We start from the raw sequence: 18,467 nt of genomic DNA, 5'->3' as shown, positions 1-18,467 counted from the left end.
TGTCCATCAACATGATTTTAGTTTCTGTTCTATGATTAAATTTACTGCAATAATATGAAGATTGATTATTGTTGGAAGATTTTTTTTTTATTATTATTTTGAGCTGAAAAATGGCATTCTTGTCATCATGACACAATAATACTGTATGTTCTCAACCTCATAATTGTTACATGCTATACATAGACAGGCAGACAGACAGACAGACAGGCAGGTAGGCAGGCAGGCAGACAGGCAGACAGAGAGATAGGTTGGTAGGTAGGTAGGTACGTAGATAGATAGATAGATAGATAGATAGATAGATAGATAGATAGATAGATAGATAGATAGATAGATAGATAGATAGATAGATAGATAGATAGATAGATAGATAGATAGATAGATAGATAGATAGTTAGTAATTCTCAAAATGTACCACTAGATGGAACCCTACAATAACCTCATATTTTCTTGCTTTGGACATGACCAGCAATCAGGCACCACTGGGTCAGATTTATGTAGCCAAGTAAAACTCAAAGCACACTTTAAAGAATTGCATTCAAATAACATAGAAAACCAACTTGTCCGCCATAAAGTAGATTTTTAATCTCACTCTTCTGGCACAGCATTATGGCTCTTTTTAATATCGCTAAATGACCCGTTCAAGAGGGCTGGATTAAAATGCATTGTATAATAGCTTGTTCCCAATCTGGTTTTATTTATATATTTATTTATACATTAATTTCTTCGCATGTTCTCTGACATATACACTCTGACATGTTCGGTTTGATAATTCTGAACTGAACTTGTCATATTTAATTATTGTTGATAGATTAAAAACACATGTATTTATGCTCCAAGCATTTGAAAATAAGAGGCCAAAAGAGATTAAAATAAGATATTTGTAAATCCTTGGCTAATAAAATTGGGAATGTAAGACATAAATTGAAATCCTTAGAAACAGGAATCACTCCAAATCACTGCAACAGGCCATTTTCAGATGCATTAACATTTCAAATTGCAATGATAAGGGCTTCAGTTCAAAGAATTTCCAGACATCATTGTACAACCAATTTTTGAGTTATTTGAATTCTCATTTGTCCGAACAGCACAATTTCTTTGGCCTGTGAATTAGCATTTTTATATTTTCACCAGTGAAATCAATACTATTAAATTGTGTTTTGCGGTTCCATCAGTCAAAAGGATTGTGGAAATATAGTCTATGTGTGATACATCCAAATGTACAGTGGGAGTTTTACTGTATAACCTAAAGTTAAGTATAAACTGGCTGTGATCTGCAACTAAAGGCCAATTTTCTCTTTTCTGTCTTACTTTCTCCATATTTAATTACAGATATATCACAGAATCCTTTTACTATTTTTTTCCATCAGCTGCCAAGTGATTTGGCTGCTAAATGTGTAAATGTGGGGTACACTGGTGGCCCAGTGTATACAATCTGATCATGACGTCATGAATTTTAATCCACCTAAATGTCACTCTCCGTAATTTGCATTACTCTTCTGTGTGGATAAAAATAATCTCTGAATTGAGTGTGTGTCTGCATAAATTTGTGATTGTATGGATATTAGCTGCATGCATGAATGCAGTGCATGCGTAGGTGGTACTGTGTGTGTGCGTAGGCTCGTCAGTAGATGAATTGTTTTCGGCTTTGACTGGAAGACAGTGGAGATACACAGATCCAAGACAGTCAACATCAAAGTCACAATAATTTTGTTTTTGTGTGTGTATTTGTGTGTGTTCGGAGTGCAACTTTATTTCAAAGCCTCTTTTGTTTGGCTTATTATGATGAATAATGTATGACAGAAATCTCTTAAGATTTCATTTAAACATGAGACATCAGCTCTTGCAGGGCTATGGGTTCATACATGTATCTTCTGTGTCATTTAAATTCACTCTGTTCTGGTGCATTGGGGTGCTCTGTAAAAACATGAAATCCTAAAAACGTCCATATTCACTGATAGAAATTGGTGATTTGTTGTATAAAATGGGTTCAACGTCTGCCCTGCCATTGCATGGATTACAACTGATAAAGTGAGCAGTTTTTTATCACTGAAGAAATCAAAATCTGGTAGTTTTATAGTGGCATGTTTTACTTTCTATGAAACAATACTGCTCTGACACACCCTCCCATCATACACACCTTGCTGATAAGACTGGCTTTACGTAAGTAAGACGTTGAATGCAGGACTTCCACTTTTTCACAGTGCCGTATACTTTCACTGATATAAAGTCCCTAAATACTTCTTACACCTCAGCTGATATGATGTCAATTGGTCATGAATGTAAAGTAGCCTATATAAACTGTTGTTCCTTGACTCTGCTTGCCATTTAGCGTCATAGGCTAAATATATTTCCCACTACAGCAGGCTACAATAAATATGGCTGTTTTTCAAGGTCAAACAATACCTCATGTTCTTTACAATTATGATTAATATTTACAGAGAAGCATTATTTCCATCATCCATCTGATATCATACTGTGCAGTCTAAGGGCGCGTTACAACTCCTTCTTCATAAATCAGTGCCTCCTCACATGACAATAGAAATGTGGGAGGGGTGCAGCAGTTGAGAAATTGGGATGTTACATAAAATACATGTCGGGGACCCTCGGCGTGCGAAGCACCCGGACACGTAGGGCCCCTCTCCTCCCGTCAGGGAGCGCTGCCATCTGCAGCCATGTTGGATCAGATCAGACTCCTCCAGCGGCGGCAGCGGCGCTAACAGCTAACGTCAGTGGACACCGACAGCCGGGCACGGCGCTGTTGTGGACAAAAACAGACAGAGAGAGGGACCCGGAGCGTAAGAGACACAGCCAGCGAGCCGGTTCTGCTATCAGTCGGGTGAATATATATATATATATATATATATATATATATATATATGTATATAAAGCAGACGCGCCGGGCCGGATAAAGGTGACGGGGAGTAGGTGCGGCCGGGCTTCAGGGCTGAAGCGGGTGAGTATTGATCCGTTTCGGGGGCGGACTGAGTGGGAACAGTCCTCCGGTAGCAGAGTTAGCTTAGCATTAAAAAGAGGGGGGGGGAGGCAACACATACACAGACAATGGGGTTAACGCCAAGTGCAATACGAGTGGGTGTGTTTATCACAAGGCTGGAGTCAGGATTTGGAGGACATATCGCGGGCTAACTGATGTGAAATGCTGGTCAGTCTGACAGCGCGGAGTCATTTGTATTCCTAACAGACAGACAAGTGGTGCAGTGGCCGAAACCAGCACCTCTCCCTCTGTGCTCCTCCGGGAGGTGCAAAGGTCCAAACCAGGAGGATTTCTGTCACGCAGAGCCACAACGCTGGGGCGAAACATCTGGGTTTTTGTTGAGCAACGAGTTGCCGATTCTCATTGTTGCAGGCAACCGGGTTTTTTTTAATTATTTTTTTTATAGATACAAAAGGGGGCAGATCTTTACTGAACCTTGAGCGTCTCAAGTGTTTTGGGGTCGCTTGCAGCCTTGTCAGCCGCAATACTTATCGCTGTGGTAGGCCGATTGAAAGGTATTAATATTTGAACAAGGCCTGGTGTCAGGACCACAAATCACTCATTTAGCCTGCTTGGTGGGATTAAAGAAAAAAAAAAAAGAGAAAAAAAAATGTAGTGCAAGAATTAGACATCGTGCACAGCTGGGTGCACAGCAGCTCCGTGGTTGTGATTGATGGTCAGTGTTTTACTTTTGGTTTCAGGAATTTCGGGGGTCAAAGCTGCCCTGTCATGTCTCCTACAGATTTCTGTTTTCGCATCTTGCTTCCTGCCTCCATGGGACCCTTGATCAAGTCCCTGTACACGCCCCCAGCAGCCAATCTGGAGGATCAGGACATTAAAGTGTATTTACAGATATTTTATTGTGATCATGGGCAAAAAAAACCAACAATGTTTCATCTGGATTACCAACATATTTTAGTGTTTTACACCTGGAAAAAATGAGGAGGATGGTATCAACCTTACTCTTCAGTAAATACACTCAAACCGATTTAAGAGAATAAGTGAATCAAGACATTTCACCTCCCTTCCAATGAATGAACACCGGCACCTTCTGTGTCTGTATTACTGAAACACTAGTTAATGTTTGCTAGATTACATGTCCACTCAGTGCTGCAATTCATGGCCTTTCTTTCCACTGTTGTACACAAGTCAGCGAACTGTATAAAAACCTGACTCTTGTGTCAAACATTTTTGCCATCTGTCTGAAAATGTGTCATTTTGTGTTATATAAATCATGTCAGTCTTTGTGCAAGAGCTCTATAAGAGAATTTCAAGTGGCTTTGTTTCCATGTCTGCTATTGTTTCTCTCTGCTTCCTCTCCAATTCCACTAATATGAAGAGGCATGGATGGGATAAGCAACACTGTGGATGTTGGATTGATTTTCACCCCTGTCCTTTTTCAGTGGGTGGGAAAGATAAAGATAAGATGGGAAGTGAAGGGAGAAGGAGGCAGCTGTTTAGAAATGAAACTCAGCCCCCAGGTGTGTCAGTCCAAAACAATCAGTGGGCGGGTGTTTCCCCTCCTATAAGTGACAGCGTGCAGTACAACTAGGAAGTGGAAAGAGGAACATATAACGCAAAGCGTTTGCGATTTAGCAGAGGTTCGGTCCTCTCCATACCGACTCCTAACATGCAGTTCTGGGATTTCCTGGGCTGCACCAATGGAGGTATGTATGTTTGTAGTCATACTGATAGCTCGGTGAGTCGGCTCGACTGTGATTGGACTGGTTTATGGGTGCTCTGTGCTAGGCAGGTAGAGAGGGTCTGGCAGGCTGAGGGCTGGAAAGGAATTTGTGAAACTCACCGCTGTGCAAGCAGTTGCATGTGAAAACCTTGCAGACAGGTAGAAAGTGGAGCACAAACAAAGACGTACGGGGGTCTGATACGGTGTCAGTCTGTTCGGTTTTCCTTTGATAAACCTGGTTGGTTGCTTCTGACAAACAAAGTTGACAGGTGAATTAAGTGGCACAAATCTGCTCGTTTGTATCTGTTGCCGTGAAGAAATTTGGATCTTGGTTGTCAGATTTACCTCCATGTAACATGAGTGTACTTTTATTTTTCTGGTGAACGATTCCTACAAACCTAAAAATGTGATATAACAACCACTGCTATCACTGTATTTACTACTGCTGTTGCTGCTGTTACTGACGTTGCCATTATTACTGTCTCTCCAGGAAACTGTGATTTTTTTTTTTTTTTTTTTTTTTTTTTTTGAGATCGCAACAATTAATGCTTACTCAAGAAATCTCCTCCCAATATTTCAGGGAGCTTGCGATTTTGCAAAATTTCCACAACTTCTCTGCATTTAAGTCACTCAATAGAAAATCTGCTGCTTTCTTCATTAGTAGCTTAATACCCCCCTCCCCCGCCCCCCATTCAAAAAATAATGTAAACTTCACAAATTGCATTGCAGTTTTTTATATAAAAAAAATAAATAAAATTTAAAAAAAAACTCCCATCGCAGTTTTTGAGACAAACTCCCATTCAGTCAGGCATTTATGTTCACAACAACAACAACACATGCTAGTGGGACTGATCTGGTGACTGTCCCTGCCACTGCAACTACAGTTCCCAAAAACTGCTGTTTTCATAATTCTTCATAGGCCTTTACAATGAAAGATAAAAGATAAACAGCTGCATTATAGTAAAAAAATCAACAACAACTTATTGGATTCACTTTACTTGTAAGACTCATTGACCCCCTGTTATAGTTTTTAGTATCCCCACTCATTCTTTTAGGTATTCCTCTGCATGTAAACAGAAAGGTTTTTAATGTTGAACTGTTTTTCCGTAGTCCACGTCTGATCTTTTTGTTGTTTACTGCACAGGATGGATTCTGATCTTGTAGAGTCCTTGAACAGCCATATCTGGTCATAACTGTGCCACAAAGAGTTAAAACATCAGATTTATGGTCATGTACAATTGCAGCTAAGCAACAACAGCCCACAGCTATCAAATGTCCCTTTTCTTGGCCACAGGCCACATGTAGGTGTGCAGCCGACATCAGAGTATATGGGGAACGTTGGTGAATAAGTCCAAAAACAAACTTCTGGCAATTAATGCTCGAGAAAGTACAATATCATAAATCAAAACAAGGTACAGTTTTTGTTGTGCTTTTGCAGCTGAGCACATACACTCAGACCTATGGAAAAAAAGCTTTTTGTGTTTCTGTCTGCAAAAGTAGTATATGAAAACACACACGCGCTCTTAATCTAAAAAGGATGGAAAAGTCTGCCTTATGATCTCAGTTAAGTTGTGTTGTCTCATCTCTTGCCTCAAATGTGGTTGCTTTATTGTGCTGTATTGAATTCCAGGACAGCTCTACCTCCAATACCCATCCTTTGCTCCAGGCCATGTTTTCTGCTATTGCACTAATAACTACAGCTAAGACTACACCAGATTCTTTATACTCACTTTAGCCGCATGCATCCACAAACAGGTCTCTGTTCCAAACCTTGGAGAACACTGTCATCATTAGTCTGCCCCTATTTGCATGCATAGCTGTTTTGCTTAAGTTATGTTGATGTTTAGGTTTACGTACAGTTCTAGATGTACTGCCTAAGCGGGTTTATGAAGCATATTTGACTCTCCCCAGTGTATGACATCACCTTACGCTGCCAATATGGAAAAAAAAAAATCAATGTTACCATTGGAACACCTGTTTCTAAAGTCCATACACGATACAGCACACCATCTGTTTTGGCATGGAAAAATCACATGAGGTTTTTGACTGTAAGTGGAAGTCAAGCAGAGAAGTTAAGAAAGTATTGTGGGAGAATTAGAAGCAGTCGATAAATATCAGTATTGTCCAAATCTAATTTCCTTTTCCCCATAATGTGTTAGACAGTCAGTAAGTCATATACCTGACTTTTATTTACTTTACTTTGTTTTTTCTGAAGAAATGCATCTAAAAAGTGGCTAGATGAGTTATGTAGCTGTCAAATATATATTTGCAACACAAACAGCTTTGGAGTCATGTTTAAATTTGTCTAATTCCTCCACTTCCGAGGTTGTTTAAGTATGTTTCTGCAAAATGAAGTGTACTCCAAGTGTTTTGAAAGTAGGAGCATATGTATTAATCCATTGCTGGTTTGCTCTGGTGGTTTATCACCATTTGAATCGTCTCTCTTCTCTCTTCTCTGCCATTTAATCCTTTTTTTGAAGCACTTTTCATAAGTAAACTGTTTGAGAGGAATTCATATCGTAAAATACAGCCAAAAATCTAAAACGTTTGGCATTTAATAGCAAAATCCTTTTTCTCAGTTCCTGAAAGTATTCAGAGATGTGAAGGTTATGTGGGAACCCAGAGACGCGGTGGTTTGAATTAATGTATTTATAAATGTCTGAACGTTAACTTTGTGCAGTGCATTGCACAGAGCCATAAAACAGCTTGTAAATAAGACTTGTTTGTGTAAAAAATTAAACTATAAATCTGTGACTTCAAGAATGGGAGAGAATAAAATGGGGATCTGAGAGAGGGCGCTGCAGTCCTTCCACATAAAACCGTTGATTTCATATACAGTCCAAAATATTTACTCTTTAAATGAAAGAGATAATATGACTGACAAATGAATCAGTCACATAAAGTATTTAATCAGCTTCACAAACAAACAAATACTAGAATGACTTGATGTGGGAGGAATAATGAGACTGGAGATCTGTGAATTTCTTTAGTTTATCTAAAATCTGTCTTTAATCATCTCTTTTAATTTACAAAGGATAGTTTGAAAAAGTTTTGGTAGAAATATAGAAAACAAAAAAGTGACCTATGTGGGTTTTGCGTTTGTCTTTCGAAGATCCGTTTTCACAAGTCGTTTTTTTTTTATTTATTTTGTTTAATTAGTGTTATATTGCATACAAATATTGTAATTGAATCACATCCTTCATACAATAGATTCAAAGTGGCACAGTGAATTTGCTAATAAGGAGAAAATAGGGCTACAAATAGTAATTCTTTTCATGATCAAGTCAATGACTTTCTCGATTGTTGCTTGTTCCTTAAAAAGGAGGGACAAAAACGTCGACCGGTGTTTCCCAGATCCTAAAGTGCAGCCTAAAATGTCTTTTGTCTCGACCAACAGTCCGCCAACAAAAACTGTTCAGTTTGTCATTATGGCGGACTCCAGGAAGAAGAAAATATTGACATTTAAGAAGCTGAAATTTTAATAAATGATTAAATGTCTCAAAATGTTTAACTGATTATCAAAATAGCTAGAGATTAATTTTCTGTTGATCAAGTAATTTATTACACGACTAATAATTGGAGGTTGAGAGGAAAATAACTGATGACAGTGAGTGATAATGGGCTGCATGGCTGTCAGAAATCTTATGAAGGATTTTGTTCTGTGTTCTGCTGACCTCTGAATTAATGTGGGTGACTGGACTGTGTAATGGTGCATTATAGTCAAGCATTCACATCGACACATATTACTTAACAAATTGAACTTGCTACTCTACCTGATTTGTCTGTATTGGAAAATAAACCTACAATATGGCCTGTCCTGGCACATGTAAGCTCTTCTCCTGCCCAACAAAAAAAATGCAGATGTGAAAAAGGACGCTGGTTTAAACGCAAGTGTCCTCTGTATCACTCCCCTACCTCTGCAGTGGTCCCAATACTACAATACTACATTTTTATAGCTGCTACTTACAGTGACAGCTACCTCATTAAAGCTGTAGCTGCTCCTGTGGTGACTTAGTTCTACTGTCTGATGTTGCGCTCAGTTTCGCGCCCCTCTGTTCTGCCGTACTCTATTCTGACAGGCTGAGCACCGCAAACGAGCTGCAAAAGGCTGCTGTTGTTGTTTTTTTGATGAGAATGGAGTTGTGCAATGCCCTGAGTGTGGTGTCAACTGGCGTAGCTTCTGTGCCAGAGGCAATAGTTATTTTACTGTGAGTGGGAGAGAGAAAGAAAAAGGCTGAGAGCGTGTATGAGGAGAGGCGGGGATGTGATAGAGTAGGGGGGAGAAGCTCTGAAGAGTCTTCGTGCGAGTGAAATACACACTTTTCAGCACTGTTTTTTATTAACAGTGTCTAGTTTCAGAGTCATTATTTGTGGATTTGAATGGTTTAAGTTAGGTCATGTGTAGCGAAATTCAGGAAACATGTCTGCCTGGATGTTTGTTTGAAGTCTCTGGTGTGCATGTTATGTTGCTGTTATTTGAATCACTTGGATATCAGGAAGTGTTCAAACCAGAGGCGGTTGTAGAGGGTCAATTTGTGGGCTATTTTCACGACAATTAGTGCTTCAGCGTACTACATTTATATTTTTAACACCAAGAAACATTACAACACAAGCGTAATCCTTTGGCCTTCTTTGCTGAATGTGCTGCCAGTCCTGGCTCCAATTCGCTGAGTGCCTTAATGTTGCATTTATCACTGCTGACTATTTGACTGCGAATGAGGGGGAGAGAGCGAGAGAATAATACCAGGACGGGAGTTGTGTCACTTTTGTTAATAGTATGCTACTTGTAGCCATCGTTTTGGACACAACTCTGCCAGGAACAAATTGGATTATGTGATTAGAGGAAATTATATGAAATGGCAGAACACACACGGAGCGGCAGTGAATCAAACCAAATAAAGTGTTTCAGTCAGTGTAACAAAAATAACAATAAAACGTTACAATTTAATAAGCTACGCAGCTGATTATCACAGTCATAAACTGTTTCCCAGTTATATATTACAGTCTTGTTGTGTCCAGAATTTGAGATTTTTTTTTTTTTTTTTTTTTTTTTACTGGAAAGTAAGTACAATAAGGAAACGCAAAGATTTTTTTTTTTTTTTTTTTTTTTTTTTTTCTCTCTTCTCTGGTGTTCATTGAGAAGTTTTACCAGCAAATGTTCCAGCTCTGAGCGCTTCCCCTTTTTCCTTTGTGCAATTAATAAAACCACATTAGGGGTGTGCCATATCATATCGTTCATGATAAAATCAACGTCATTTTTAATATGACATAAATAATTCATACTGTTACATGCATAACTTATGCACAGCATCATCATGAAATCTTAGCTAGGCATTGCAGAATATTTACATAATCTGAATCTCACTATTTATGTTTACAAAGTAAAGAACTGTGAGACCAGTTTGATTTCTTTAAAAAAAAAAAATATTTGTAGACAAACCGTTACGTGGAAGTTGACAGAGTTCAAAGCTATAAGACTTATTTGACTGCAATTTCATGCGCTTGAAATTACTAATAAAATATGTGTCAGTATTTTAAGAAAAATATAGTAACGTCAGAAATACCCTGAAATATCGTGATATTATTTTCAGGCCATATCGCCCACTACATAGTGTTCAGCAGTAGGAAGCTGTGTGGAATTGGGACATGGATTTGTATCCTTCCTATATTATAAGACAAAGCCTTGGCATCCTTATTAGCGTCACGGTCCTGCTTTGTGGCTGTTGCTTAGTAACAGATGTCAGCTTAGCTTCAGAGTGAAGGATGTTTAATCCCGTTGCTCATTTTGGTGTCGATTTTGCAGTGTAGTAAAGAGTGAGAGAAAAGAGGGGAGGGGAGGTCGTGGAGAGTTGAACGTGAGCAGGGGGGTAAAGTTATGACAGCGTGACAGAGCAGATATATTTTGCCAAGTCATGATTCCCACTTCCCTCCAGCTGTCTGGGACGCAACACATATTCTCCTGATTCATTAGAGCTGCTGCACAGTCACTGGACGGTCAATGCAGACAAACATGTAAACCAGTAGATGGGCTTAGTGTGATTAGAAATTGATTTTTGTCGCTCAATAACTAAGCATTTTAATCAATCAGTTGGACTTCCCTTAGTGCTCAAAGTCCTCTTGGATGTGCCTGTTAGTTGTTGTGCTATCCGTCATTTGATTCAGGCAAAAAAGTTGTAATGTAAGTGGCTACATTTCTCAATGATCACGTGATTCGATTCCCTCCTCTGTTTAGCTCTGCTTTCTTCCGGTCTTTCCCTTTTCTCAGGCCACCTGTATAATTCTCAACCTTTGTATCCTTCTTTTATCTATCCTCTTTTCTTTACTCCTTTTCTTCCTTTGCCCTCCCTTTTTCCAGCTCTGTCTCTATCAGTTGGTAGTCAGTAGAGTGCAGTATTTAGGCAAACGAAAACCTTATAGTATATGCAAATAGACAATAACAAATGATCTTCTCTCTGGCATGCATGACACATCTGTTACTTAAGTGCTTGGTGAGGTGCGTGGACAAATGCCTGTAAAATGTGCCACCTTGTTGGGTTGTTGAGGTGAACAGGACCGCCACATTCTTACAGTAACTCTGCTACAGTAACTCGTACTGTAGTGTGCTGACTCTCATTTATGCCTCGGCTTAGTTGATGACATGCTGTTACTGTGAATTATTCACTGTGTAAGTCCCTGAGTTATATTCACTAATTTATCAAAGTAAAACCTCTTCCCCCCCCCCCTCTCCTCCCTTGCCCTTTTCTGTTTCAGACATTTCCAGAATATCATACTACGCTGGTGAGTACAAATTTGAACATGTGTTTTTTTTCCCTATTTTCAATACACTTGTGTATTGTTGTAACCACCTGTCTAATGGTGGGAATTGAAATGCATTATTATTTTAAAAGAATGTAAAAACCTTTACCACTAGATAACAGCTGGTGCCACAATGCACTCCTCTAGGTGTGTGTGTGTGCAGTTTATACTTGTACAGTGTGTGAAGAACCTTCACTCAAACCTGTATTTTGAAGGTTTCCTTTGCATCCTCTTTGAATATTGCTTTGTTTTTAAATGGTTTTAATGGTCAAAGTAATGTAGCCCTTTTAAATGTAAATGACAGTTCAGTCTAATTTTTCACAATGAATAACAGTGCTGCTGCCATGTTTTATTTTTCCAAAGACGTGATGTCTTTGCTCTTCATCATGACTCAGACTTAAAGAGGGCTGGTGTCATGTGTGTGTGTCGTGGAGTGGATCAAGTTAGAGCTGAATAATTTTCACGGTATAGATAAGACATTTTATGACCCTTGGCTCCAGTCTCTCTCCTTGGCTGTTGCGAGGTAACTGTTGATACTATCATACATCTTCGAGCAGGATGTTGTAGGTCTGGAGCTGAGAACCTGTCATTCATGAGAAGGACCCAAACATGATTTACATTTCTTAAACTTGAACAACTCTCCAGTGGAAGCTGTGTTGCCAAAATTTTGGTTAAGATTGAGTTTAACGGAAACGTATAATAAAGACAGTTTTACTAACTTTGCATAGGAAATAACAGCAGCAGGGCACATTTATGATGGAGCCTCTTCAACTCTGTTAGGATACACATGATCTCCTTTGACAGTTTAAAATGCCGATGAGACTCAAAGATCTGGAGTCACGGCTTGCCTCGGGTTGGCTGCCTTACACTTTTTCCTCTCTGTAACTTGAAGACCAGATTGATTTTTACCTGCTTGTGATGGCTGTACCTGAGCTCGTATGGTTTATTGTTTGTTTTCTAGTTGATTACACGACTCTGTACAGTATGTTGTTATTTGGTTTCTGTTCCAATCAACTTTAGTCAGTGGGTTACTATACAGAGAGCATATGCAGCCAACCAACTTTCTATATATAAAGTTTAAACAAAATTTTAGAAGCTAATGTGCTATATATATAGTCTGAAATCAAGTTTAAAGTAGTAAAAGTATGTAATAATTTTGTGCTCTGAATGTCAAACACTTTCTAGTTCTCATTTTTGTGTTATTTTTACATGTTGATGTACTAAAGAATGACACCTCAAAATGAACTCTTGAACATGGAGCTGTGGTGCGGATTCATAGTGATTTATGGCACGCATGTGGTAGTTTACGTTGAAATTCTGTATTGTGTTTGTTTTAATATAAAATCAGTGCAAAACATTTGTCTTACATTTTGTTCGGGAGAGTAACTACAGAAACACGGTTGACACATGCTTGCATCATCGGCATCGCAAAGTCTTTTGCTACTGTTGGAAAGTCTACCGGAGATGCATGATTGAATAATTTTATCAATCAAATTAGCATACGGCCGAACCAGGAGTTGACTGGCACAGCTGGCGGATGTCTATAGTGAGCACCCTCTGTCCACAGAGCACAGCATGCACTCACCTGGCCAGCACGGGAATATCTCGTCACACACACACACACACAAGATGTAAAAACTCTGCATACTGTGAAATACAAACAGATTCATCTGGCGGTGGTAGATTTAATGAGCATTGTGTGAACTTGCTAGCAAGTTAAATGTAACGGAAATTCATTTATATGTAAAAGTACCACACTGGAGCTTTTAGGTATGGCATCCTAGCATTTAAACCCGTTTCTTCTTTGGTGTAAAATCGACAAGAATTTCAAACACTCTCGACATCCCCCGCTGTGTGGTTGTTGTCAGTGTTTCTGCAGCTTCAGTTCAGCTTTAAAGCGTTCACAATCATCCTGCGCTCCGTCACATCAGAGCGAGTGAATGTCAAGAGTGCTTTGCTGCCAGCGAAGGTCCAGCATGCCGCAGGAGTGGGTGAAATGTGTCTGGAGTGGAGGAGAGAAAAGCGAGTGGGGACAGAGGGCAGTGGAGACCTGCCGAGGGCAGGAGAGTCCGACGGACACGGCGGAGGGGAAGTGAGGACAAATACAGAGAAACGAGTGTTGTAGGAGTGAAGAATGTTTGTTTTCAGTGGCTAAGCACTGATCCCGAGTCATGGTTCCTGTGAGTGCCTGTTTATTAAAGCTATCGTGTGGATTAAGAGCCTTTACCTGTCCAATCAGCTCGCCTACTTTCCACTGCATCAAGTCTCAATTACAATATTTCTATTTCTCCTTCCTCCTCTCCTCTCTCTCCTTCTCTGACCTACACACGCGCACACACACACACACACACACACACACACACACACACACACACACACACACACACACACACACACATCCCCCTCCCCCTCTGGTTCTTCCTGTTAGTGATGGGAGCAGCTTTTTCGCTGCGTGGTCACAGCAGCTTTTACCAAAAACACAGCAGAGGAGAAACACTTGGCTCGTACACGCACACACTGACTTTTGCTGACACACAGGTTACTTGATTTCATATTTCATCTCTCTCTCTCTCTCTCTCTCTCTCTCTCTCAAGTACACACAGAGTCAACGACCTGCTTACCCACATGCTCACACACACACTTTCTCACTCTACAGTCTCTTTGGTGCACTCAGTTTGACTGCTCAAGGATTTCGCTGGATAAACAGTGTGTATGTGTTTGGTTGCGGCATCGTGTGTGTGTGTGTGAGTGTGTGAGAGAGAGAGAGCGAGAGAGGTCGGGAATGACTTTGTGATCCAGCTGCTCTTTCGCCGCCACAGAAGAAAGTCTTCAGAAGCCAGGCTAAACAACACACGGATGACTGACTTCGAAACGGATTTACTGCATCAAACCCACTCCTGCAACATCATTTCATCCTGCCTGGCTGTGCATCGCAACTTCTTTGTTCCTGCCTTTTTTTGTTTTTTTATTTTTTGTTTTTTTGCTCCACCTCTTCGTTTAGGTCTCCGTCACTTTATGTCCCTCTCTGTAGCGTTAAGATACCTGCTTTGACCTGGTTAACTCCTGCAGACTCTGAGCATTGTGGGAAAGCTTCGGAGGACGTGAGGCTCAGCTTCTCCCTGGGGTTTCTCCGCTTTCTCTCTTCATCCCGTTACCTTTATTTCTCCTCCTTTCTCTTTGCACTTCATAGTTTCTGTCTTTTTTTTGTGATCATTTTCTTCTTCTTCATCTCATCCTTGAGTCACATTCTATCTCTTCCTTCTTACTTTCTCTGCATCCTTCTTTCCCTGTCTTTGCTTTCCTTTTTCCCTCCTGCATTGGTCTCTGTCATCTTAGTCTCCCTCACTATGCTCCATTTCTCTACGCCCCTCTCTGCCCTACATTTTCTTCTCTTCTTTCACTGATGCCCGTTTCTCTTTTCTTCTTCCTGTGATCCGTTTTGCCATTCCCTTTGGACAACATTGTGGATTTACAGAACAAAACTACAGCCTTTCTCGGAAAAAAAAAATTGTCCTTTGACGTAATTATATGGTGTCCTACTAATCCAGCAATAGGTCTGTCAGTGTTATTTTGTAACCTGGAAATTTGACATACAACGCCAAACCTGTGACTTTAGATTTTGTGGCTGCTGGGAAGAGACCTTTGAATTTCTCATCAAGGATTGATACACCGGATCACTAATTCTGAACCGATGACCTGAATATGATATTTTGTGAGGATTTATTGGACTGCAGCATGGCCTGATGGGCAACGAAATCATCCGTCAACCAGAGGAGCCTTGAGTATCTGTTTTGGAAGCCTCCACCATACTGAAGTGCCCTTGAGCAAATGACTGAATTATCTCCACCCTCGGGGACTCAATCTCCCTGACTTGAAGGAGCGAAATAAAGAGCTTCCTGACAGGGGATCATTACATATCACATTGCACAACGGGAAAGGTATTTTGCTGGGTGAAAGGTCATGACGTGAATTGGACGGATTGATTACTAAGACTTGGACCCCAAGTCACTTCCTGAAGTGATATGATCAGCAAGTTGCAGAGGACTGATTTGCAGTGTTGTGATCAGTAGCTTGGATTTTTCTCACCAGATACTGTACATTCAGTTTTCAGACCAGTATGGACAGCAGACCTTAATCTCTTATTTAAAAGTGAAAACATTAGGAGCCTCTCTATCAGTTGGACTTGTACCTTGTTGATAGGTGTCTAATTTAGTGACAGCGACAGACCGGTGTTTCCTCTACTTGAGTCAGTAACAACACTGGGACACTGGTTTTCATGGATTTCTTCCTACAATGGATATGCCTGTGAATGATAAGATCCCAGTTAACATCACATCACGTCTCAACTTCTAATTTTTTGGGGGACATTTTTGGATAGCTCTTGCTTTTCCTTCCTTTTTTGATAATTGCCAAAAGCAAAAGATTAGAAATCAGTCCTAGTCTTTGGCTCTATGCAGTTTTTGGGGCCCAGCAGTTTTGTCTGGGCCCCGTGGCCAGACCCGGAACCGCTCCCCCAACAGAGCAAATGGAGAACAGCGGCTGCATCCCCCTCTGCTGGAGCAAGGGGGCCTGCATCTACGCACAGCACCCCTTACCAAGTATGTACGAACAAGTGTCAGTTGAGTCAGTCGCAACATGCCACATGTAAACTGGCAAACAGTGAAATGCAGGGTGTAGTTGCATTTTTTGTTGTTACCGTCAACTGCTTATTTTACAACATCTTTACCAGTCACAACTATAGTAGTAGATATATTATTGATTCTCCGATATTAAGCATTCTTTAATACAGTGCGATCCATAATTTACAACATTCATGTTTGCCAACGCGCCGAGCTGGATATGGTTTGATGAGATTGATTTGACAGATAGGCTCCTTTAAGATGGCAGAGCTGAATTTCATCACCCTGGGCTTTTGTTTTGATTGTAATATTTTCACAATGTGCTACAAGACATCTAAATTCTGTCCCCTGTTTCTGCTGTCTGTCACTATTTATCACAGATTAGATCCAATTGCAGCAGCGACTACAAATTTGATACCAGCTGTCACTTTGAGACCTTTTTACCACTTGAGAATAAAAGAGGCTGCCAAAGGTGCAGTGAATTGCTGCATGACCAGCTCTCAATTACTAAAATAAACTTTGTTTTTAATTCCCCAGCAACTTCTTGTAGGATTAGCCACTCAAACTGGCTAATGACAGTGTAATTTGTCAGTCCATGTGATGTCATGTTGACAGCACTTGGTTTAGTGGAATAGGAGCGTGTAAAGGTGAAACAGACTTAAACACAACAATCTTTTTTACTTTGGTTTAAGTAAAAAAAGTATGATGCCAAATGAAGGATCCACAATTTAATTTGGGTTATAGTTGTACTGAAAAGTAATGAGGGGTCACAATGGTGTAGTGGTTAGCATTGTTGCCTCTCGGTAAAAAGGTTCCAGGTTCAAATCTGGGCCTCAGCCTTTTCTGTGCGGAGTTTGCATGTTCTCTCCGGGCACTCTTCCTCCCACCATCCGAAGACATGCGTCTCAGGGTAATTGGTGTGATCCATAGGTGTGAATGAGGGCGTGAATGGTCTTTGTTTCCGTCTGTCTCTACGTGTTGGCCCTGTGATAGACTGGTGACCTGTCCAGGGTGAACCCTACCTGAGCTGGGATAGGCTCCAGCCCCCCCGTGACCCTGTTCAGGATATAGATAATGGATGGATGAAAGGTAATGATAAGGTTAATAGATTGACTGTGGAACCTTAAAGCAAATCTTCATACAAAAACAATAATTTACATCATGTAGGTTTACTTTTTCTCCTCAAAAGGGAGGCAAGTCCCAACAGTATGATTTGTATAAATAGATTTATGTCCGCACAGCGTAAGTAATATAAGTACATATGCATTAGTGCTGGTCCCTTGGTTCTTTTGTTTTAGTCAGTATTAAACTGTTATATGTATATAGATACACAGCTAATGGTTAGACTCTTTTTCTTCTCAGTCGTTGGCTTCAGATAATGCACATCGTTGGCGTCCGAGAAGGAGAGATAAGTATTGCGGAAGAGGGGGAGGGCAGAGCAGAGCAAATTGTCTGAGGATGAGAGTAAGATGAGAAGGAGGAAGGAAGAGATGTGGTTCAATAGGACAGGAGGATCAAATGGAGATGGAAAGGCAGGAACTAAAAGGCTTGTAAGCATGAGGGAAGAGCGTCAGGAGGAGTTTAAGAGGGGCAGAAGAGAAGAGTTACAGATGAAGGGCAAAAAGATGGAGAAAGAAGGATCAGCGATTTGGTAGATGAGGAATTGAAGAGAAAGGAAAAGATGCAAACTTTAGAAAGAAGGCGTGAAGTGTGAGGATAAATGTGAGGAATAATCAATGATGAAGAGGCCTCGGCTTCTACTGGGTCAGGTTAACCCCAGTAACCCAGATATCCGTTAGACGAAGAGATAAACCGTCCTCCTGCTGCTGCTACGGGACCGAGCTCAACTCCAGCCTTCTGTGGTTTTAACAGGCTGACTGTCAGTCAGTGGAGCCCCACTGAGAGAGGGGGTGGTGGGCCTGGCAGCTGCCTGCTCCCCTCCTGGCTGCCGGCATGGCCTAGTTGATTTGATTCCTCTCCTTTTAAATGTATGAGGGCTTTCATGTGGGAATTTAGTGCAGTTATGTTGAGTAGAAATTGGTGCAAATGAGAGGCGTCTTAATTTGTCCTGAGCTGTGTGGTGCAGCTATTTTAAAACGGTAATTAATGTCCACTGAAATCCATAAATTGTAGATTCCAAAATGTGATTTAGCGATGAAGGACAGCCTGTGGACCATAACCTGTTTTATGGTCGCTTTGTCTGTTGTTATTATTTCCATGGCATAATGCACAGGAAGGCAATGCTATTTAGCAGAAAACATCCCAGGTGTCAGGGCTTTCTATGCTGGATATTATTTAACAATAATGAAGTGTCTGATGGCAAAAACTATTGATCTGCACGACAAACTATCCTCAGACAAAGAGCTTTATATCCACA

The 18,467-nt window shown here is 40.5% G+C and overlaps 1 protein-coding gene across 8 annotated transcripts in view; it reads left to right on the top strand.

The window, feature by feature from the left end:
- Nucleotides 1-2,551: 2,551 nt before the first annotated feature.
- Nucleotides 2,552-18,467, top strand: part of LOC138194438 (focal adhesion kinase 1-like) — a 60,386-nt gene continuing 44,470 nt past the window's right edge. For 3 of the 8 annotated variants that reach the window (XM_069143166.1, XM_069143165.1, XM_069143168.1), the window contains exon 1: nucleotides 14,369-16,069. In XM_069143166.1, coding sequence (XP_068999267.1) covers nucleotides 15,997-16,069 — 73 coding nt within the window. In that variant the 5' untranslated portion in view covers nucleotides 14,369-15,996. Of the gene's footprint in view, nucleotides 2,954-11,426; nucleotides 11,454-14,367; nucleotides 16,070-18,467 lie in introns of those variants that run through there. The other 5 variants (XM_069143169.1, XM_069143167.1, XM_069143171.1 and 2 more) reach the window with 4 other exon arrangements.

The sequence above is a fragment of the Embiotoca jacksoni genome, unplaced genomic scaffold (genome assembly GCF_022577435.1).
Source record: "Embiotoca jacksoni isolate LCO1_2020_lvr unplaced genomic scaffold, fEmbJac1.0.p SCAF_11, whole genome shotgun sequence".
Classification (NCBI taxonomy): Eukaryota; Metazoa; Chordata; class Actinopteri; family Embiotocidae; genus Embiotoca; species Embiotoca jacksoni.
This window is presented reverse-complemented; position numbering and strand designations above follow the sequence as displayed.